At 35.6% G+C, this 21,998-nt stretch overlaps 4 protein-coding genes and 1 pseudogene across 12 annotated transcripts; 4 read left to right on the top strand and 1 right to left on the bottom strand.

Annotated features, from left to right (window-relative positions):
• Positions 1-168: 168 nt before the first annotated feature.
• On the top strand, positions 169-2,130 carry LOC104788272 (pentatricopeptide repeat-containing protein At3g60050). 4 transcript variants are annotated; one of them, XM_087451476.1, is made up of 3 exons: positions 210-399; positions 507-1,151; positions 1,251-2,130. In XM_087451476.1, the coding sequence occupies exons 2-3, from the start codon at positions 539-541 to the stop codon at positions 1,979-1,981; spliced, it is 1,344 nt and encodes a 447-aa protein (XP_087307602.1). In that variant the 5' UTR covers positions 210-399; positions 507-538; the 3' UTR covers positions 1,982-2,130. The 4 variants fall into 4 exon arrangements, with proteins under 4 accessions (XP_010512306.1, XP_010512304.1, XP_087307602.1 ...); XM_010514005.3 differs by having other exon boundaries at positions 502-1,151; XM_010514004.3 differs by having other exon boundaries at positions 169-399; positions 507-2,130.
• LOC104774435 (F-box/LRR-repeat protein At3g60040-like) lies at positions 1,943-4,617 on the top strand. 2 transcript variants are annotated; one of them, XM_087451478.1, is made up of 5 exons: positions 1,943-2,238; positions 2,324-2,416; positions 2,866-3,867; positions 3,952-4,095; positions 4,191-4,617. In XM_087451478.1, the coding sequence occupies exons 3-5, from the start codon at positions 2,884-2,886 to the stop codon at positions 4,440-4,442; spliced, it is 1,380 nt and encodes a 459-aa protein (XP_087307604.1). In that variant the 5' UTR covers positions 1,943-2,238; positions 2,324-2,416; positions 2,866-2,883; the 3' UTR covers positions 4,443-4,617. The 2 variants fall into 2 exon arrangements, with proteins under 2 accessions (XP_087307604.1, XP_087307603.1); XM_087451477.1 differs by having other exon boundaries at positions 2,135-2,416.
• Positions 4,618-8,564: 3,947 nt separating this feature from the next.
• LOC147944990 (uncharacterized) lies at positions 8,565-10,630 on the top strand (annotated as a pseudogene). The gene is made up of 5 exons (XR_015598110.1): positions 8,565-8,712; positions 8,919-8,931; positions 9,033-9,129; positions 9,235-9,317; positions 9,978-10,630. The product of XR_015598110.1 is annotated as an uncharacterized LOC147944990 (transcript).
• Positions 10,631-10,870: 240 nt separating this feature from the next.
• Positions 10,871-13,456, top strand: LOC104788268 (F-box/LRR-repeat protein At1g06630). Of its 4 annotated transcripts, none has more exons than XM_010513999.2 (4): positions 10,871-11,086; positions 11,806-12,725; positions 12,801-12,950; positions 13,059-13,456. In XM_010513999.2, exons 2-4 carry the CDS (start codon positions 11,823-11,825, stop codon positions 13,188-13,190), a joined length of 1,185 nt encoding a protein of 394 aa, XP_010512301.1. In that variant the 5' UTR covers positions 10,871-11,086; positions 11,806-11,822; the 3' UTR covers positions 13,191-13,456. The 4 variants fall into 4 exon arrangements, with proteins under 4 accessions (XP_010512301.1, XP_087307601.1, XP_010512302.1 ...); XM_010514000.2 differs by having other exon boundaries at positions 11,077-11,451; XM_019246175.2 differs by lacking the exon at positions 10,871-11,086 and having other exon boundaries at positions 11,797-12,725.
• Positions 13,457-16,197: 2,741 nt separating this feature from the next.
• LOC147944989 (replication protein A 70 kDa DNA-binding subunit B-like) lies at positions 16,198-18,492 on the bottom strand. Its single transcript, XM_087512781.1, has 10 exons — positions 18,352-18,492; positions 18,060-18,281; positions 17,690-17,954; positions 17,503-17,599; positions 17,276-17,400; positions 17,099-17,183; positions 16,883-17,015; positions 16,599-16,792; positions 16,407-16,530; positions 16,198-16,314 (listed from the first exon to the last, which is right to left on the bottom strand). Exons 1-10 carry the CDS (start codon positions 18,490-18,492, stop codon positions 16,198-16,200), a joined length of 1,503 nt encoding a protein of 500 aa, XP_087368907.1.
• Between the last annotated feature and the right edge of the window lie 3,506 nt (positions 18,493-21,998).

Raw genomic sequence — 21,998 nt, 5'->3', positions numbered from 1 at the left:
AAATCACTTATACCAGAAAGAATGGAACATCACTTACCGGGTTTTGTTAACCAGATGAGGCCCATAAAATCCATTATGTTTGGGCTTATTATAAAATAAGCCATAATCGGGTCGGGTGGGTCGGGTCGAGTCGGACATAGACTACCAAATAATATAATTTTAAAACTTATCTAAAAAAAACTAAAACCTTTTTTTTTTTTCTTCCTTTTACTCTTTTTTTTTTCACTACTGTAAGTCTTCTTCTTCTTCTTCGGCTAGAAACCCTAATTTTTGGGGATTGTGCAGTCAGTCGCAGTCTCAGATTCGGACCTGGAGCCATCGTCATCGATGAATTCGATAAGGCCGCCTTCTCGACGAGCAAGATAAGCATTTTTGTCTTCTGCTAATCTGACTATCCAGGTAATAAGAAGAAACACAGTATAAACATATATGTCTTTGAATGTGGATCACATCGAAATTGGAAACTGAAGCAAATTTTTGATTTTTGATTTATTTTTGAAGGAAAGATCGCAGAGAATAATGGGGATTGAGATCAGATATGAACTTGGCACTAGTTTTTGGCACAAATGTAGTTCGTAAAGCTTATCGCTTTCTCTTCAGCTCCAGAAAATTCTGCAATGGTAACTTGGGTAGTGATGAAACTCATATTGGTTTCACTGATTTAGATTTGGATTGTGGATTTGTTGAGGAAGCCAGTACTAGTATCAGTGAGCTCCAAAGCATCATCCATCGAGAAGAGATCTCTGTTCGGTGTAGGTTTTTGGATAGTGCCAAGCTTGGTGCGTCTCGTGTTCTCGAGACATTAAAGCAAGATGAATCTGCTGGATTCGATACAAAGTCAGCTTTAGATGAGCTTAATGTTAGAGTCTCAGGGCTTTTAGTGAGGGAGGTTCTTGTAGGGTTCTTAAGGAACTTGAGTTATGATAATAATAAGACCAGATGTGCCAAACTAGCTTATAGATTCTTCGTGTGGTCTGGTGAGCAAGGTTGTTTCAGGCACACAGTGAATTCTTATCATTTGCTTATGAAGATATTTGCAGAGTGTGGTGAGTATAAGGCAATGTGGAGATTAGTTGATGAGATGGTTCAAGACGGGCTCCCGACAACAGCTAGGACGTTTAATCTGTTGATTTGTAGTTGCGGTGAAGCAGGTTTGGCGAAACAAGCTGTTGTGCAGTTCATAAAGTGCAAGACTTTCAATTACCGACCTTTCAAACACTCTTATAACGCGATTTTGAATTCTTTGCTAGGTGTAAAACAGTATAAATTGATTGAGTGGGTTTACGAGCAGATGTTAGAAGACGGGTTCTCGCCTGATGTTCTAACTTACAACATTCTCTTGTGGACCAACTATAGGTTAGGGAAAATGGATCGGTTCGACAAGCTGTTTGATGAGATGGCTCGAGATGGTTTGTCTCTGGATTGCTACACGTACAACATTTTGCTGCACATTTTGGGGAGAGGAAATAAACCGCTGGCTGCTCTGACTACGTTGAACCATATGAAGGAAGTAGGAATCGACCCGAGCGTCCTCCATTTCACCACTTTGATAGACGGTCTGAGCCGTGCAGGGAATATGGAAGCGTGCAAGTACTTTCTAGATGAGATGGTGAAAGCCGGGTGCGCACCGGATGTTGTTTGTTACACCGTGATGATAACAGGGTATGTCGTATGCGGGGAGCTAGAGAAGGCAAAGGATATGTTTAGAGAGATGACGGTAAAAGGGCAATTACCGAATGTATTCACGTACAACTCGATGATTAGGGGGTTGTGTATGGCGGGAGAGTTCAGAGAAGCGTGTTGGTTGCTCAAAGAAATGGAATCTAGAGGGTGTAACCCGAATTTCGTAGTGTATAGTACATTGGTGAGCTATTTAAGAAAAGCAGGGAAGCTTACAGAGGCTCGCAAGGTAATAAGAGAGATGGTGAAGAAAGGACATTATGTTCATTTAGTTCCAAAGATGATGAAATATAGGAGATGATAGGGTTTTTTTTTTCTTTTCTTTTGTTTCCTTTTTGTTGTTGTTAATTTAGGTTTTGTTTGATTGATCTCTTCTTTACCAATTCTTGTAACCTAAATTCATGTTGTTTTCCAAGAATTATAGAAGGAAAAAAAAGAGGAAAAATAAAAGAACATCGCCGCCATCAAAAGTTTTGGTATCTTACTCATTCATCGGACTTGAGGGGTCTCTCTCTGAAGCAAATATTGAATATAACCCAAAAGAAAGAAAAAGGCTAAGCAAGTAACACGAAACTCTATTATCGTATTGGCTCGCATTGATTACCTCAACCTACACGATAAATTCCATTCTCTCTCTCTGTAGATAAACCTAAAAGTCCCTTGATCTAATTTGGAATCGTGAAGACGACCAACGGCATCATTCTCTGGAACTGCTTTCTCCCTTCTCCATCGTCAGGTTCGTATCTATTTGCACCTTTAATTAATTCAGCCCGCAAAACAAAAAGCTTCTTCGGTCTTCTATGTCTACCATCTCATGTGATTTCATAATGTGGAAAACTGACATTTGTTCTGTCCCCTCCTCTGGTTCGTAAGAGTTGCAAGTGTTCTTTGAGCTTCCATGTGGTTTTAGATAGACTGAGTGTGTCTGAGTCTACCCACTAATCGCTTTTTGTGTGTTCTATTATTCGTTTACTTCAACTCCAGTCTCAAAGCTTGAACCTTTACTTAGAATTCAATCCAGAAAAGAAATGAAAAAGCTTGAACCTTTAGTTTCTTTGCCGTCTTTGGCCAATTTTAATTTCAATTATTGTTTCCTGCTAACATTGCCAATCCCGCTTACATCATGTAGTTGATTGCTCAAATCTTTGTGGTTAGTTAAGCAGTTGAATCACATCATGTTTTCAGGCACTTTTACTTATCTCTATGGATGCCAAAAGGTTTGAGACAACCTGCTCGAGAGATGTAATCAGCTGGCTCCCTGACGAGGTTCTGGGAAAGATCTTGTCATTTCTTCCGACAAAACAGGCCGTTTCAACATCTCTTCTCTCCAAAAAGTGGAGGTATATATTTCGACTTTTGGATAATCTCGAGTTTGATGATTCTTTCTCCCTGCTAGCCCAAGAGGCTCAACAACCAAGGTATCCGGAGGCCTTCGAGAACTTTATGCGCGCCCACGGTATTGATAAACAAACTAGTTATGTGTTCACGGAGGGATTCAAGAATATGATTGATCGAACATTAGCTTTGCAATGTGATTACCCGATCAAGAAATTCTCCCTAAAATGTCACGTTGGCAAGGATGATGAGCGTCAGAAAGCTTGTGTGGGCCGCTGGATATCCAATGTGGTAGGGCGCGGTGTTTTGGAAATGGACTTAAGGATAAAAGATCGGGGTATACACTTCCTGCCCCCTCTGCTCTTCGCAAGCAAAACACTGGTTAAGCTGACAATAGGGACACAGCTCTATCTTGGAAAGCTTCCTTCATATGTGTCACTTCCATCTCTCAAGTTTCTCTTCATCGATACTGTTTTCTTTGAATATGAAGATTTGTGTTGTGTGCTTCTTGCTGGTTGCCCGGTACTCGAAGAGTTATCAGTCCATCACATTAACTTTTCTGCGACGCCTCACACCATATCGAGTCCAACCGCCAAGAGACTATCCGTTTACTACGATTCTCCTCTTGATGTTGATTGTGCTTGTTATATGTCATTTGACCTGCCAAAGCTTGTCTACCTTGAGTATTCTCACTGTGCCTTGGGTGAGTATTTGCAAGTTAATCTCGAGTCCCTTGTCGAAGCTAAGCTGGACCTTTGGCTGGAAAGAAAGGTCGACAGGCTGGATGTAACTGATCTCATTACAGGGATAAGCAACGTTCAGACCCTGCATCTTTCTCCTGGTTCTGTTGACGTAAGCTTTCCCATTTTCCTTCTTTCTTTCTTTCTTTTGTATTGTAAACCTTGGACATTGTTGAACTGTGTTTGTATGTTTCAGGTGATTTATTTACACTGTAAACATGGGCTGCCAGTGTTCAACAATCTTGTTAATTTATCTGTGGGGAGTAAGAATAAAAGAGGTTGGAAACTGCTGGCATATCTGCTTAAGCAGTCTACGAAGCTTGAAACTCTAATCGTCAAGGTATATTCAATAAGCATAACCGATGAACATATATATAAACACGGACTTGGTGGTTGATCATTTGCATACATGTTTTTTGATTGATGCTTCTTCAGGATCTGAATGGTTACACTGGGGATGTCTCAATGCCTCCGAACAAAGTGAAGGTGTTGCATATTCTTGGTTATCGGGGAACTGCGGATGAGTTGAAACTGTTGAAGAGTTTTCTCGGGGAATTCAAGTGTCTCGAACTGGTTCAAGTGGATGTTGCAAACGCTGCAGAGGATGATGGCATCATATTGCAAATCAAAAGGGAGCTTCTTGGAGTTTCACTTCCATCCAAGTGCCAGTTCAAAGTCAATTCATAACGCTATCAGTCTCTGTATCTGTTATTTCCCTTTGGTGGTCACCATTACGGGTTTGTATTTGTCTTTGAATGTTCTGTCCTTTTTCTCTCTCTCTCTCTCTCTGAATGATCCGTAATTACGCTTATCATATATGTTCATGTGGTATGCTTGCTCAAATCTACATATTTGTTCTCTCTGTCTGTGTCTGCTTCTTTAGCATCCATTCAATTTTGTGGTTGGAGCATTCTGGGTGATCCATTCAAAAACGTTTTTTTTTTTTTTCTTTTTCAAGGTTTTGCTCTTTCTATGTCGACCTTGGTACTGTCAAGTGATTTGTAACTGTGGAAAGTGACGTTTGTTTTTGTGGATCTCCCTGGTTATATCTTTAATTTAGAAGGTCCCTCTGGTTCTTACAAGTAGTGCTCAAACAGCAAGTGTGTGTTCTTTTGAGCTTCCGTACGGTTATGGATATATACTGAGCTCACCACCTATTGCTTTGTGGTGGTGTTATATTGTTCGTTCCCTTTATTTGTTTCAATCCAAAATATGAAAAAGCTTGAACCTTTATTTACTTGGCGGCCGTCTCTGACAGTTTTTTTTTTGTTTTTGTTTCCTGACAATTTCAATCCCACTCAATCTTGTAGTTGGTTGCTGAAGTTTATTACTTGTGATCTTCATTGGCGCAAATTTGAGATTCTGCTATGTTATAGAAATATCTGATTTTTTTTGGTGGGGTGCATTGTAATTGTTGAATCCCTCTATGTATCAGGCACTGCATAGCAGCCCGCTGTTTATGTTCTTCAACGAAGGATCGAACAATATGATCGAAGCTACAATAAGGTCGAGCATTCCGACTACAGTCCCACATGTGGCACTGAAGGTGGAATTGAGCAGGCGTGATTGTAACTGCAGAAATCACTTTATGTTACATTGCATTGGTTTCTGTAAAGGCATTACAAACGCAGTCAGAGAAAGAAAACAAAAGAAAGAAAAACACATTTCTGAAAAGAATGACTCAATATGTAAACCAGTAAAAATTTGTATGATTTGAATCTTTTATGTAGCATGTCCTTCTAGCTTACAATTGATTAAGTGGCTCGGTGCAATCAATGTTCATTATTCATTTATGTGTTTCACTGATGTTGAAAGCCATTTTTTTTTTCTGTTGTGTCAAAGTTTAGAACCATGGTCGGTCCTAGGTTTAATGTGGTCTAAAGTATATTTTGTAAAATGTGGCCTAAATGACATTACATATATTGTAAAATATATAACAATAAAAGAAATCATGTTAATATATATTTAAAGAACTAAATGGCATTAAATATTTTAATAATTATGAAATTTATATCTTCCATCCAAGTGTCAGTTCAAAGTCACATAAATTATCTACTTTATTTAATAATATGTTATGTACCTTCAATAAAGTCATGTAAATCTGGATTCGATACGAAAATCAGATTAAATGAGTTGACTTGAACTTCAACTACACGGCATGTAATAATTGCTTAGGCGGCTGGTACAATATAGGCCTTTGCGAGTTTTGACATCTAACCCAAATAATTCCTTGTCGAACTTTTGCATCAAACCATCAACCTTACAAAAGCATGCTTGAAGAGTTAGCTTTGATACAAATCTCAAATCACTTTGTTCCAGTTTTCTTTGTTTCATTCAAATTACATCCAAGACAATGAATTAACATAACATGTAACAGCGAAGTCTGCGTTAACTAACATCTGGTAGGAGCTTCAATTGTCAAGAAACTCTCACTACAATAGAATGATGTTTTTGCAACATAATTTTGGCAACATCCCTTTGCAATATTATTGCAATGATAAATACACATCACAATTTTATTGTAAATTTATTGCTAATGACAACAGATTTTTTATAGCAATTTCCGTTATCTTTTAACAATTTTTTTTTGCAAATTTTATAAGAAAAAATCAATAATGTTAGTAAATCATTGCTTTTTTGCAAGAATTTTTTAGTATAAGTATGTGGCACATATGTAACTATATTTTCCAACATTTTAAGTAACACTTTTGCAACTTTGTTTTCTACACAAAATTTCTAGTAATTTTGAGATCCCTCATCTGTCAATAAGCAAAACCCCTATGAGCAAATACATATACCGCGAACTTGCCGTTGATCACTTACATACATCATCTTGATTGATGCGTCTTCAGGATCTGAATGGCTACACATGCGATGTCTCCATGCCATGGAACCAAGTGAAGGTGTTGCATATTCTGAATTATGGAGGAACTGATGAAGAATTTACAGAGTTTTCTAGGGAAATTCGAATGCCTTGAACAGCTTAAAGCAGATGTTAAGAAAGAGGAAAATAGCATGACACTGGAAGAAGAAGTTTGTTACATATAACTAGGCAAAACAAGTGGTCGTTTGCGTCACCAGAACTGAGTACAAGAAGTTTCCATTTGTTTGACAAAAAGTTCCAACATTTCCTTAACGTAATCAACTTTGTTGTCCTGAACCCAACTGATCCAAACAAAGAGGTTTATGTGTTACGTTGCCAGACAACAACATGAATCTGATTTTGTAACAATTTGGCTCACATGTCTTGATTTTGCATCATCTAGCTTTATTTATTTTTGGTGGCTTGACTTTCCATAATCAGTTCGGTAGTGCTAGCTATTTTTTCAACACTCGTTTCCCTACAATAATACAAAGATGAAGGTGAGACCAGAGTTGGTATCAGATACCTTTTCACATCTTTGCTGATGACTGATGCATTTTGCTTGAGAGAGACTAAAAAAGAAGAAGTGATCAAGGAGATGATGTCATGTAAGAAGTCACGTGAGGAGGGGAATAAGACACTGTATGAGCAAGAGGTACAATCTGCGGGCTTCTTTGTATCTTTCATGGCGGGGAACCAATCAAGGAGAGACGAGGAGGAGAAAAATCGTTGCTCGTTTGATTATCCTTACAATCATTTGGTGTTTTGCAAAGAATAGAGAATCCGTCGTCATTTTATTGATTTCATATCCCCTTATGGTTTTTTTTTTTTTTTTTTTCATCCCTTATTGTTAAAAATATGTAGTTGTTGGAATTTCGTTTGTTATATATGATCTTATTAGAAAGAGAGGGTAATGGAGCTGCACCTGCACATAGTTTGGCTAAATTTGGCTGTTGTAATTCAACCTGTTATTCTGATTATGTGTTTATGCCTCTGTGGCTACAGGATCAACTTTGTAAAGGATATTGTTAATTCAATATATATAAGTTTATGTTTTGGAGGAAAAAAAAAACAAAGAGGTCATGATCCAAAACTAGATGGTGTTATTTTACAGTTTGTGTTATAGGCTACTAAGTTTTTTTGTCTTTTTTTTTTTTTTTTTTTTTTAATAGTAAAAGTCAGTATTAGGATACTAAGTTGGACGGTTAAAATGGTTAATCAGACGTTTTGGATGAGGTAAATAGCGGATTGACAAAATCAGAATCAAAATAATAATAAAAATCATAGTTTACAACTTTGACGTTTTGTTTGTATTGGTCGTCTTAGTGTTTATTGTATCAATTATTTATCTTTGATAAAATTGTTGTCTTAATCTATCACCCTCTCTGATTGCTAACAAATTTATCGTACATACGTAACGTACCACATCGATTTCATCACATCAGCACCATTCACCACGAGATGCTGCAGGATATATCCCTATCTCATGACAAGTGTCTAGTCGTGGCTTTCTCAAACATTAGCAGTCAAAGACGACAACAGCCGTCAGAGAGAATGCTTTTACTAGATTTCTTCTACTTTCTTTATTCGTCAACGATACTTATCGCTTACATAAAAAACATTGCATCAAAGTGAGAAACGTAAAACAAGCAGTCCGAGGTAATCTAAGAGTTAAAAGTGGTTTAAATTCCTAAAATTGTATTAAACAACATTCGGGTTTATATTGGTAAACATAAAAAAGAAACAATAACCGAAACCGAGTTTAGATCCGATATTTCTATCGCCAATTTACTAATTTCAGCTAGTATACCAGAATTGTTGCAGTTGATTAGGGTGAACCGATTAGAATCAGTGGTTCAAAACCAACAACCAAATAAACCGGTTTAGTTAAGTTTAAACCGGCTGCGATAGACTCCGACTAAAAAATACTAGTTTTACACAAGAAGACGGAGATGACATTGCCGACATGACATTATTTCGAAGCATGAGGAAGGAGCAAAATATTGTTTTGCCATCTCTAAGACGAGCTTTCTCTCTATACGATCAAATTAATCTCATCGATAACGTTCCTGAGGATCAGCTTCGATTTCAGGAGTAAGTGTGAATCATATCAAATCCCCCTTTCCTAATTTGGATTTTTGAGCAATAAAGTTTGGATTTTTGGGTACGCAAATGTATTCGATGAGTGATTGCTTTTTTTTTTTTTTTTTTTTTTTTCTTTTTCTGATGGGTTTCGACCAATTCCAGGTACTAATACATTTAACATTCGTAATGTTGCTACTCCTTAACCAATTTTTAAGAGACCATTGTTATGTATGCTTTTACCATATTGCTAGTGGCTAGAAAAGTTAAAACCTTTTGCACATATTGGAGCTCTTTCTTTTTTTGATGGTTTTTGACTACAATCTCTAGAGCTCTTGATTGTTGGGTGTGGAAGATACAACCACTCTGAATCCCCAAGTCCGTCAGTTTGTAAAGTCAATTGGCATGAAGCTTGAAACAGTTGATTCTGTATGTCTACTGCATCCTCTTGCTTTGTTTTTACTCATGTCCTTGTTCTTTTTGTTTTGGAGTATTGTCTGTGCTTATTGATAAACAAATCTGAATTTTATGCAGAGAAATGCTGCGTCAACTTACAACGTTCTGAATGAGGAAGGCAGGATTGTGGCTGCTGCTTTGCTTCCTTATGGAGTTACATCGTAAGAAACTCTCAACAACTCTGGAATATTGTAAATCTATCTTCGAACCACTCTGAGTCGACATTCATAGTTGAAACACCAACACGGTCTTGTCTACTGTAAATAAAAATAAATCAGTCGAAACCTTTGTAAAGAGAATCAAAATTTCCATCCTTATATGTTCAGGATAACCACATTATTGCAATATTGAAATTGTCCTTGTTCACAGCTTAAACTAGATTTGAGTGTTATTTGATAAATAGAAGATACTATCCTGCTTTATTCCATTGTTTACATGAATTGTTCTCCAAGAACACACTGAAAACCTGGTAACGAACCTAAACCACAAGCACTTCTGTGATTAAAGCATAAAAGATACTGAAAATAAATGTTGAAATTTCTTCGATACGCCTTGCTCTTAAAAGTGATTCTTTCTCTCTGTAGCAGTTTTGCAGGTGAGTCAAACTCTGCGATTCGCCCTGCTCATGAAAAATGTGAATTTAGAAATCATTACTATGAGTGTGAATGTATGTGAAAACACATGTATATTGTTCTTACCATCACTCAGAACAAGAACAAGATCACTCTCGATCACTGTGTGGATTCTGTGTGCTATAGTCACCACTGTTCGATCTTTAAACTCTTGACTGATGATCTTTTGTATCACACCATCTGTTGCAGAATCAACTGAAGCAGTGGCTTCATCAAGTACCAGAATGTTGCTTTTCTTCAACAACACCCTTCCAAGACAGACAAACTGTGATCTGTCTACTTTGTTATTTACCTGTTGGTCTTTGAAGACGATTGATCCTACATTTGGCCAGTTATCAAGAGGTCTGTGATCATCAATTACTAGAGGTGCTTCACTGGGGATTTTGGAGTACTGAAGAATTCGTTCTACAGAAATCATCTTGTTTTCTGCATTGCATATGTTCCATATCACTGTAACTTGTCAAACGTTCAGACTTAAGCCATATGTGACCCCAAGACCAGCAATACCTGTAAGGAAAGGTGAACATGAAGTTTGAGTTCTGATCCCATTAGAAGAAGTAGCTACTGTTTTATGATGTATGAAACTTACTTGGATTGATGACACCTTCAGGGAGAGTCGCAAGTAACACCAAGGAAAAAGCAAAGACAATTACTCCTTTCTTCTTCATCTTGCACTAGCTTTGCTTCTTTCTTTTTATTCTCTGTTGGGATGTTATGCTCTGAGTCACACTGTGTCTGTAGACTCTCTGATATTGATGCTGTGTCATCTTTTGATTTCTCTTTGAAGTTTCTGCTTGACTTTTCAATTGATAGAATTGAGTCTAGTGCTACGTTATAAGCTCCTCGAATTTGCCTGCTTGCATCACTCTGGGTTATAAAGGATTGATTGAGTGGGGTATACGAGCATATGTTAGAAGACGGGTTCTCGCCCGATGTTCTAACTTACAACATTGATTAAGAAAAAAAGCAAAAACTAATAATATGATTTGTCCAAGGAAAAAAAAAAAAAAAGAACCAATAATGATATTTGGAAAAATAGTTATTTTAATACTAGTGTTTATCAAAATACTAGTAAAATTTCAAAAGAAAATAAAAATAATGTAAAAGTAATTGTGGGTTTGCGTTAAAAAGTAAAAGAAGTAAGAACTATCTCTATTATCCTATTTCTGTTATATAATTGACGAAGTAGAAGAAGTGGATGTCATAGACCCAACGATCCCTAAGATCTCTATCCCGAATCGAGACGAACGCCATCAGTCTCTGTATCTGTTATTGCCCTTTGGTCGTCATCATTACGGGTTCGTATTTTTGTCTTTGAATGTTCTGTCCTTTTTCTCTCTCTCTCTCTCTCTCTCAATGTTCTGTCTTTGAATATGCTTGCTCAAATCTACATATTTGTTTTCTCTGTCTGTCTGCTTCTCTAGCATCGATTCAATTTTGTGGTTGGAGCATTCTGGGTGGTCCATTAAAAAAAACGTTTTTTTTTTTTTTTTTTTTGGGTTTTGTTCTTTCTATGTCGACCTTGGTACTGTCAAGTGATTTGTAATTGTGGAAATTGACGTTTGTTTTTGTGGATCTCCCTGGTTCTTTCTTTAATTTAGAAGGTCCCTCCGGTTCTTACAAGTAGTGCTCAAACAGCAAGTGTGTGTTCTTTTGAGCTTCCGTACGGTTATGGAACTCTAGCTCGAGCCTTTATTTGTTTCAATCCAAAATATATAAAAAGCTGGAACCTTTATTTGTTTCAATCCAAAATATGAAAAAGCTCGAAACTTTATTTGTTTCAATCCAAAATATGAAAAAGCTTGAACCTTTATTTTCTTGGCGGCCGTCTCTGAAAGTTTTTTGTTTTTTTTGGTTACCTGAAACAATTTCAATTCCACTTAATCTGGTAGTTGGTTGCTGAAGTTTATTACTTGTGATCTTCATTGGCGCAAATTTGAGATTCTGCAAAGTTATAGAAATATCTAATCTTTTTTGATGGGGTGCATTGTAATTGTTGCATCACTCTATGTTTCAGGCACTGTTAATCTCTCTATGGATGCCAAAACCTGCTCGGGAGATGCAATCAGCTGGCTCCCACACGAAGTTTTGGGCAAAATTTTGTCCTTACTGCCGACAAAACAGGCTGTGTCAACATCTGTTCTCTCGAAAAAGTGGAATCATATGTACAGATTGGCGGATAGTCTTGATTTTGATGACTCCGTCTCGCTGCATGCGGAAGAGGGTGGTAAACAAACGAGTTATGTGTTTTCAGATAGCTTCAAGAAAATTGTGGATCGAACACTGGCTTTGCAATGTGATTATTCGATCAAGAAGTTCTCACTAGCATGCCACGTTGGCGCGGTTAATGAAGGCCAAAAGGCTTGTGTGGGACGCTGGATATCTAATGTTGTAGGACGCGGTCTCGTTGAATTGGACTTACGCATAAAAGATCGGGGTATACACTTTCTGCCTTCTCAGCTCTTCGCAAGCAAAACACTGGTTAAGCTGACACTGGGAACAAAGCTCTACCTTGGAAAGCTTCCTTCATATGTGTCACTTCCATCTCTCAAGTTTCTCTTCATCGATACGGTTTTCTTTGAATATGAAGATTTGTGTTGTGTGCTTCTCGCTGGTTGCCCGGTGCTCGAGGAGTTATCAGTCCATCACAAAGACAATGCTATCCCTCACATCATATCGAGTCCGACGGTCAAGAGACTATCAGTTCACTACAACTTTCATAGCGAGAACGAACTGTCATTGGACCTGCCAAAGCTAGAGTACCTTGACTACTCTGATTTCGCCTTGTATGAATATCCACAAGCTAACTTGGGATCCCTTGTAGAAGCTAAGCTGGATCTTTATCCGGCTGAACATGTGGAGAGGCCAGGTGTAACTAATCTCATCATGGGGATAAGAAATGTTGAGATCCTTCATCCATCTCCCGCCTCAGTTGATGTAAGTTAGCCAATTTCTTTCTATCCTTTTGAAAATCCTTGGGACATTATTAAACTGTGATATTGTGTGTTTCAGGTGATCTACTCATGCTGTAAATATGGGCTACTTCTACCGGTATTCAAAAATCTGGTTAATTTATCTTTTGGGAGTAAGGATAAACGAGGTTGGAAATTGCTGGCAACTATGCTTAAGCAGTCTCCAAAGCTTGAAACTTTAATCATCCAGGTATACTCTTAAGTCTTAACAAACAAAACCTATGAATAAATACATATACACAACGTAACTTGGTGGTTGATCATGTACATACATCTTCTTGATTGGATGCTTCTTCAGGATCTGAATGGTTACAGAGGCGATGTCTCCATGCCTCCGAACCAAGTGAAGGTGTTGCATGTTCTGAATTATGGAGGAACTGATGAAGAGTTTAAACAGTTGGAGAAATGTTTTATTGGGAAAAAAACGTAATGCAGAAGCTGTGGTGGATGATGACATAAGTTTGCAAACCAAAAGGAGATATAACGATGCTTCATGGAGTTTCACTTCCAGGAAAATGCCATTCCAGAGTGGCATAAGACGTCTAGATTCATATTACGCTATGTAACTTTAAACTCATATATTGTTTCTACTAGATTTTTTTTTCATTTTTTGTCACACTTTATAGTACAAACCCACTTATCATGTGACTTCTTCGTCTAGACTCAAGAGCATGAAAGTTATCTCCTTCTTATTTACAGGATTCCCCTGTGGGTTGGGTTTGTTTCTGTTCTGTAAGAGTCATTAGACTCGACTTCTTCTCCTTCGACAATCTTAGTTTCTTACGTCAATTTTCTCTTATGTTCAACTCCATTGTCGCCACTCTCTATCCCTCCATTTTCTCAGTGCTCTTGTTCTGAATGTGGAACAGCTGATAAAAGGTATTATTACGCGCAGTGTCATTTGATGGACTTGTAACCAATTATTGTAGATTTAATAAACACCCAATCTGTCTAAGCATCCGAAAGTTACATATGTACCCAGTGCCGTGCTCAGGCTATTGGTGGCTTAGGGCGGATAAAAATTATGGCTTTTGTTATTAAAGATATTAATGTTATAAAACATAATGCAAATATATAATGTTATATTATATATGTATATGTGTATATGTGTATGCATAATATATACATACTATAGTAAATAAATGGAGAGAGTAATATATGGAGTGAGAGACCGAGAGTAGAGGGGAGAGAGTTAAACAATGATGCTCTTCTTATTATTACTCTCTTCTCTTCTTACAACAACTCCTTATTTATAGTGAGCAACAAATGAGTCACACACTTATGCATTTGGTAATGACAAATGGTGAGTTAGTGTAATATAGCAACAAGTGTCATGACATGTGTCTTGTGATGGATTAATCACAATTATATTTCATAACAATTAAAATATATTTTTTTATTTCAAAGAAAACAATGATCTTAAGATGAAAAAAGAAATAGTATAAACCAAAATTTTGTATCTTTTTTCCTAAAAATAATTTTAGCCACAATTCCAATTAATTATCTCTTTTCTATTAATTGTCTTTCATTAATATTCTTATACTATAGTTACTAGGTCTGAACCCGCGGTACACCGCGGGACGAATCTGATTTAATTTGTATTTTATACATATTAATGTAATATAATTTATATCTATATATTAGTAAAATGTATGAAAGTGTATTAATATGTATTGTTTTAATTTTTCTCTTCTGCTGAATAGTATTATTATTTTATACTACCGCTTTAATAAATCTTTGTTTGAATGTGTTTTGTATTGTTTCAGTTGTACTCGCGTTGGTTCAAGAGATTGCGGTGTAATTTGCGGTGTAACTATTATTATTTTAATTATGGTTATTTAAAGAGTATTATGATATTATAATAATTATTTTGAAAACAGTTTGTGTGTCTTAATATGGTCCTTTTAGTTGAATTTTTGAATTGATTGTTTAGAATTTAGCAGCTGGTTGGTTGTTTATCTTAATTTTTTACTATAAATTAGGAATAATACTTTCTTTGTAATTTTACTACCTAAATTACATTTTTTTAACTTTTTAAATTTCATTACCTAAATTAATGTAATTCTATGGTAGCTCTAATAAAATATTTTGGATGTAACATTTACTTTAAAATTTATACATATGATAGTTATATATTTGTTAAAGCAATCATTAAATTTAATTTGACATATAATGGGATTATTTTGTATTACAAAATTATGTTACTATTGGGCCAAGCCTTTTCGTTTTTTTAATGAATTAAACATTTTTAAGACAAAAAAATAAAGATCACGTTAAGAGAAAAGGAATTGGGACCGACATTATTTGCTTTTTCTGTGTTGCTTTCTCACCATCTTCTTTGTTCCTCGATTCATCTTCAATTCTTACTCAAATCTTCACTTCATACATCAATTTCTTTTAATCTCAGTTCTATTAATCTAAACTCTCCATCGATATGTTATAGCAACCTGAAAAAAACAAAAAAAAAACAAAAAAGAAGATGCTTTCGGGTAGTTCTCATTGACGATCGACTTCCATATGTTTGGGTTTCAGTCGAAATTTTTTCGATTGGGTTAATTCCTTCTACAATTCGATGATGTGGGTAAGCTGATTTTAGAATCTTTCTTAATTTGAATCTATTTACATGATCCCCGAAGCATCTAACATATTTTGTATTCGACCCAAATCTTATTTTGTAAAAATTGTGAAGCTGTATCAAATAGTTTAATTTACAGGTTTTGTTGGATTATAGAAGATAAATTTGAATCAAATTTCCATTGTTATTAACAAATAGCTGAAATTTTGTTGTTTATTTCATGGATTTGGAGAAAACCGCAGTTGGTGCTCACATCAAATGACAATCATACCAACGGTATAACTTCTACAATTCAAGATAATCTGTAGCAATATATACAGTTATTTGCAATGACTTAATAACTTTGTTACGAATACAGGGGGGTTATTGATTGTAACAGAGATAAATAACAATCAGATAAGTACTTTGGAGATTGTTTAATTTATAATAGCTATAAGTTATTGGTTATGTGAAATGAAATGCTGATTACGGTTGTTATATTCTTATGGGTTATCTGCTAAACATCAAGAAATTACACTTTACAAAAGGCTGAGAAGAGTCATCATGATTGACACCACTCATATCTAAAGTATGTTTTAAAGGTATGTTTTCTGGAACCCCAACTGATTCAATCTAATGTAGTTTGGTTGTCTATCTAATATGTAATTTCTATTTATTATGCATTTTTAATGAAAGAAAACTATGAATAAGTTTAGGTGACAAACAAATTTTATTCAAGATGGATAAGTAAAAACTAAAACATTGAGATCTTAAAAATTTAGAAGCAGCATACTAACGTAAATTCTTCAGTTCATACTTCTGGCCAACACATGCTTCCTTGAATGAGTTGTATAGCACGCCATTGTAACTCCTCAAATCTTTATCACTTGTAGGTATCCTTCTCATTCCATAAGTTATCATTCTCAATGCTTACCAGAAACTGGTAAGTTTTTCCAACCAAACTCTTGATAGCTGGTGGCAAATTTTTTGGATCTTCCATCTATATAGAATAAAGTTTTCAATTAAATACTAAAAATATTTATCACATTTTGCCCAGTTAAAGAGTCATTTGTTTAAATAAAGACATATTACCTCATCAAAGGGTCCTTCAATTAGACTGTTAGCGGTACAACCAACAATTTCAGCAGCTGGGCTATCGAAAAGCATTAGTTTCATCTGTCCTGTTTGATCCATCACATTGACATGTGTTTTGAACCTAATAGATTTATGTATTAGAGTCATAATCGATTAAATATTAGGGACATGAGTAGTTTTGTTTATTACCTTGATAACACATTAGTCACTTGGGCGTGGCAAGTATCACACTGCCACTTTTGTTTCTTTGTCACAGACGCATTTCCATTAGTAGTAGAATTCACCTTGGAAACCTTCTTATTACACTTTTTACATGCAATGTAGTACCACGCCCAGTCACAGTCTATGGCGTAAATAGTACATATCAGCCTAACCTTACCAACCTACCATCAAGCAAATAACTTTAGTTGTATAATGCACACATGACATTTGAAAACTTAGATTAATTTAGTACATAATGGACATAGTAATACCTCAATGGCTTCCAAGATATCTTGGATGGTCCCATTCGCATATTGATGGTAGAATTCTCCATTATTTGCTAACTGCAGCTCACGTTTTGGTTTGCTCTCAAGTAAAGTGAGAGCAAGACCATCATTTGGCAACCTAGTTTGACAATTGGTTTAAGTTATTAATTTATAAAAACTGTATAAGTACTAAATAAATAGAAAATACTAACTTGTACTTACTTATTCTTGAACTCGACAATCTGACCATACTCTGGATTAATGGTGAGCTGTGATGCGTTAAAAGCATTTGCTATTGTCCTTACATCTACGATAGTAGTAAAAGCATATTTAGTCAAAACTTAATAAAGGAAATGATCCCCACAATTAGTATAGTTTCACTTAGGAGTAGTTTCGTACCATTGTAGATTTTGATTTTAGCAAATCTCAGAAGACAAATCATCATTTCAACATCGCCGTCTTGACATGCACCAAAGATTTGATCAGCAAATGATCCCCACAAAGTACATGTTAACCTTACATCACTGTTTTGAAAGCATCACAAAAGTTTTATGCTGTTTAAAATTTACAATTAAAGAATACAATTAATTTAAGTATGTTGAATTATATTTTAAAATGCTTTATACCTCTCATCCCTGAGTTCAACATCAATCTTGTTTGTTGGCTTGTTGTTAACATCTATTGTCTCCATCGCACCAACATTAACCACTTGACCAACAATATCTATGCTTGTAAACACGTAAACGGATTAGTAAGAAGACACATAAACTTTTGTAGAGATATTGAAAATACATAAGTTATTCATACGATTACCTATTAGGAAGTTTGGGTTGAGGTTCCCGGTTAGTACAGAATCAAATCGGGAAAGCGCTAGGTATGGCTCATCAGACAGAGGATCTATCTTCGCCACAATGGTTTGAGTCATGAAACCCATCTTGTATCGATGAGCAGTTGGTTTGAATTGACCTCCGGCAAAATTCAGTTGGAAATTTTCAACTGATCTCCATTCTCCTTGAGTGATCTTGCTCTCGAACCGGTTGATCAGATTCTTTTTCACGCTCGCATAAATCTTTGTACCCTGAAAATGACATTGCTGTTAAACTACTAATATTAATTTGATTTTGTATATAGTACTTATGTTTACTTACCTGAGCATCAGCGAGTACCATGTCAAATGATTCACCAAATTGTGTTGGATCTGTTCTCCAGGTATGAAGGACACAGGCATGCACTTTCCAACGGTTTGAGTCATGAAACTCATCTTGTATCGGTGAGCAGTTGGTTTGAATTGACCTCCGGCAAAATTCAGTTGGAAATTTTCAACTGATCTCCATTCTCCTTGAGTGATCTTGCTCTCGAACCGGTTGATCAGATTCTTTTTCACGCTCGCATGAATCTTTGTACCCTGAAAATGACATTGCTGTTAAACTACTAATATTAATTTGATTTTGTATATAGTACTTATGTTTACTTACCTGAGCATCAGCGAGTACCATGTCAAATGATTCACCAAATTGTGTTGGATCTGTTCTCCAGGTATGAAGGACACGGACATGCACTTTCCAAGTAGTTTTAAAAGGCTTGACATCTCGGAGAAAAGTGTAAGAAGAAGCCATTGCAAGGTAAGTTTCTTAGTTTTGACTCGACAATTGCTGAAATGGTGATGATTTTACCCTATGTGGTGATGAGCTATTTATAGGTGAGGTTAGGGATAAAAATATTTGAGCATAATGCAAGCATAATATCTTAGAATCTTTTAATTTCTAAGATTTATTCGAATATTAAGCTTTGAGGTTAGGGAAGTTTGGATTTATGTGATAATACGAAAAGATTTTTTGAGATTATGATGGACTAAATCGTGGAATTATAATTGAGATTGCGATGATTAAGGTAATTTGGTTGATTAGTTGGTTATGATTGTATAGTTACCCGATGTTGATTGTTGTGATGATATAGTCTTAAAGTTTCGAATATTAAAGTTTTAGTTTAGGGAAGTTTATATTATTATATTTAATATCTAATAACTAATAACTAATGGGTAAGGCTTTGTTTATATTAAATATCTAATAACTAATGGGTAAGGCTTTGTTTTTTGCAGTGAAAGACAATCGAAGCCCAAAAATCATTGATTCCGGGTTATTGTGAGAGAGGACGCGGATCCTTTATGTGTACGGGTCGGATAATTTCGATTGTGTATTTTTGTCCAAATTATCCCTTCCAATTTTTAAAAACCCTCTCCTTTATGCTTAATTGAAGGGTAATCTTGGAATTTTTTGACAATTTTCTAATTTGTACTTCTCTTTTACTTATATAGAGATAACTATAAAACGTCAAAGCCAGAAACAAAGCCCAAGGCGTCTCCGTCACTTTCTAGGGTTAGAAGCAACGTTGCGGCCATAGCAGCTTCTTTATCTGCGTCTCAGTCGCCTTCTCGTGGTGCAGCCACACCAACCCGGCTGGCGAAACAGAATAACCAACAACCTGGTTGGCCGTCAAAGAAACTGGAATCTCCGAGGAAGGAGGATGAAAGAGAAGCCATCGAGAGAGACTGGAAAAGTAGCTAGCGACAATATAAATCCGGTGACAGAGAAACCCTAGCTCCTATTGCTCGTCCATTAGAGCATTTAGAACGAAAAGAAACAGATTCATCTCAGGAACAGAGGAAGACGACCAAGCGGTGCAAGAAAAGAAGAAAGATCTTCCTGAAGGTAGTCGAGAGAAGCCAGCAGCACATCAGGGACAACAAAAGAGAAAAGAAATCGAGAAACTTGCGTTACAAGAAAGGAAGAAAGCTCTTCACGACGGCAGTGGAGAGAAGTCAGAAGCAGATCAGAGACAATAAAAGAGAAAAGAAGAAGAGAAACTTGCGTTACAAGAAACCAAGAGAGCTCTTCAAGCTGCAGGTAGAGAAGATGTAACGCTAAGCAAAACCTAGATGATGTGAATGTTCTCCATTTAACAAAAGGAATGTGAATGTTCTCCATGTTTTATATCTGCTCCGGCGTCTGCATCCCCTAGACTATTGTTGAATGAACACAAAGAAGAAGAAATTATTAGAATGGTTTCTCAACCCACTTAACCTGGCTGTGCATCCTCGGACTTGTTACAGAGCAGAGTAGAGGTTTTTACTCTACTAAGGTTTTATGGAAAATTTCTATTTTTGAGTGATTGGTTAATTTCCTTTTTTTCGTTTTCTTCTCTCTCTGTAGATAAACCCAAAAGTCCTTTGATCTAATTTCGAATCGAAAAGACGACCAACGCCATCAATCTCTAGAGCCGCAAGTGTGAGTGTGTTCTTTGAGCTTCCACAAGTCGTCTAGATTCATATTAGGTTATGTAACTTTAAACTCATATATTGTTTCTACTAGAATTTTTTTCATCTTTTGTTACACACTATAATAGAAATTTACATTTAGAGAATTTTAGACAATAAGCTTCCAAACGTTTAATATTTTACACACTATAATATTTTAATAATTATGAAAAATGATCTCTTTCAAATGTTTTTGCAGGAAATTTATTGATTTTTAAGGTTTTTCTTTATATTCAACAAATAAATAAGATATTAACCGACGTTTTTCAAAATAAAAGATGCAGAGGATGATGGCATCATATTGCAAATTAAAAGTGATCTAATGATGTTTCTTGGAGTTTCACTTCCATCCAGGTGTCAGTTCAAATTCACATAAATTAACTACTTTATTTAATAATATGTTATGTACCTTCAATAAAGTCATGTAAATCTGGTTTCAATACAAAAATCAAATTAAATGAGTTGACTTGAACTTCAACTACATGGCCTGTGATAATTACTTAGGCGGTTGGTACAACATTGCATCCCCCCCCCAATTATTACATGCATGATCACGGATCATTATAATAAAAATGATACTTACTAATTAATAATGTTTGTTTTTAACTAACAAAATTAGAAGATTAAAAAAATCAAACTTAGCGGCTGGTACAATAAATGTTCATTACAATTACATTTTCCAAACTGATATATTTCTATTTATCAATTTGTTCCACAATTCCTAACCCTAAATCCTCCAATTTGTTCCAGAATTCCTAGCGCTAAATCTTTTTACAAAACAATCAATTTGTTCCACAATTCCTATCGCTAAATCCTTTTACAAAATTCCACAATTCTAGCGCTAAATCTAACACAGTTTACTCAGATTTCGAGTTTCTACCTGAACTTTTTCCGATTAGGACGTGAAAATGCTTTTTCGTCGAAGAGAAACTCTCGAGACCTGACCGTAACGAACAAAAAACAAACAAAACAAAAGAGCGAGTAAATCAGAATTCAGAAACCAATACCGAGAGACAGAGAGGGAGGGAAATAGCTTAGGATTTCACGATCTACCGAAATTCGCCGGAGTTTAAGGCGGTGAACAAGTTAAGATGCGGCGGCGAGTCACTGAGTGTCTTTTAACGGATCCTTTGATTTTGGAGGTAAAATTTAGAAATTTGGGGATTTTCCATCTCTTTATAACATTCAATTTAACGCGTGTGCTTCAGTCGCGTCATCGACATTTTTTTTTTGTTTCTTTGTTTTTAATTTGACATTACTGAAGGACTTTATTGATTTGATTAATTAAAAGTAACAAAAATTTTATCTTGGCCTTCTGTTATTTTTATTTTTTTTCTTTTTATTCTAACAATCCATTAGAAAAAGGTTGAATTAATTTAAGACCAAAAGATATCTCTTCTCAATTGTTGGTGAAAGGAATCGTTACGCCTATATGCATGCATGTCAACAACATACAATATATATGTTCATCAGAATCTATACATGTGAAGTTGTGAACTCAATCAAAACCATTTCCAGCTTTTCAATCTATGAAATAATTAAGGGTCTCTCACATTTTTCTTAGCTAACTAACTAACTTACTACTAATTTCACATTTTTCTTCATATATATTTGACAATTTGCACTCGAAATAGTGTACGTGTTTGTACTTTTCTTCTAAACCGATGCGTATAATATATATTGGAATATATAGGAAAATATACTTATCTCCATATATATTTTCATACATCAATTTTAAATGAGCTAGTCAATTGGTATAAATGAGCTAGTCAATTTTCAAACACCAATAATAAACCTCCAATTTTTTAG

This window comes from Camelina sativa, chromosome 5 (genome assembly GCF_030686135.1).
Source record: "Camelina sativa cultivar CO46 ecotype springtype chromosome 5, ASM3068613v1".
Classification (NCBI taxonomy): domain Eukaryota; kingdom Viridiplantae; phylum Streptophyta; class Magnoliopsida; order Brassicales; family Brassicaceae; genus Camelina; species Camelina sativa.
The sequence above is the reverse complement of the archived record's forward strand: the minus strand, read 5'-3'. Positions and strand labels throughout refer to the sequence as shown.